This window comes from Fukomys damarensis, unplaced genomic scaffold, assembly GCF_012274545.1.
Source record: "Fukomys damarensis isolate Sample0158 unplaced genomic scaffold, DMR_v1.0_HiC HiC_scaffold_33, whole genome shotgun sequence".
Taxonomy (NCBI): domain Eukaryota; kingdom Metazoa; phylum Chordata; class Mammalia; order Rodentia; family Bathyergidae; genus Fukomys; species Fukomys damarensis.
The window spans coordinates 4,994,736-4,995,190 of NW_022900945.1; the positions used below are offsets into that span (position 1 = coordinate 4,994,736).

Genomic DNA, 455 nt, shown 5'->3' on the forward strand with positions numbered 1-455 from the left:
GTCCCCACCCCGCCACCCCCTCCCGCCTCTCAAGTGGATACTGAAACTAGGCCAAAACTTTTTCCCCTCCTTTTCTCTCGGCCACTAGACTGGATTGTGTCCCACGGAGCCCCATGGAGCTCTGCTTTCTTAAGCACAATGGCCGGACTAATTAGATCATAGAAGCGAGGCAGTGATACTGTAACAACTCGCCCCAGAGGCGAGAGGGAAGGGGCCGGGCCCGAGAGCAAGGAGAGAGAGAGGGAGAGAGAGAGAGGGAGAGGGAGAGCGAGGGGAAAGTTTCGGTGCCCGCACTCACCGATCAAGCCGCCCACCAGGAAGGCGACGACCTGGAGCGCCAGCAGGATCCCGCCGACCACGCACAGCTTCCTGGTGCTCATGTTCTCTATAATTGCCCCAGCCATTTTTGCGCGCGGGGCCCCTCGCCGGGGTTTTATTGAAGCCCAGTCTGCCGG

At 60.0% G+C, this 455-nt stretch overlaps 1 protein-coding gene across 2 annotated transcripts in view; it reads right to left on the reverse strand.

Annotated features, from left to right (window-relative positions):
• Positions 1-449, reverse strand: part of Wls (Wnt ligand secretion mediator) — a 93,351-nt gene extending 92,902 nt beyond the window's left edge. Inside the window, exon 1 of one of the 2 annotated variants that reach the window (XM_010605109.2) lies at positions 299-449. In XM_010605109.2, the coding sequence (XP_010603411.1) occupies positions 299-404 (106 nt within the window). In that variant the 5' untranslated portion in view covers positions 405-449. The remainder of the gene's footprint in view (positions 1-298) is intronic. The other variant, XM_010605108.2, reaches the window with a different exon arrangement.
• Between the last annotated feature and the right edge of the window lie 6 nt (positions 450-455).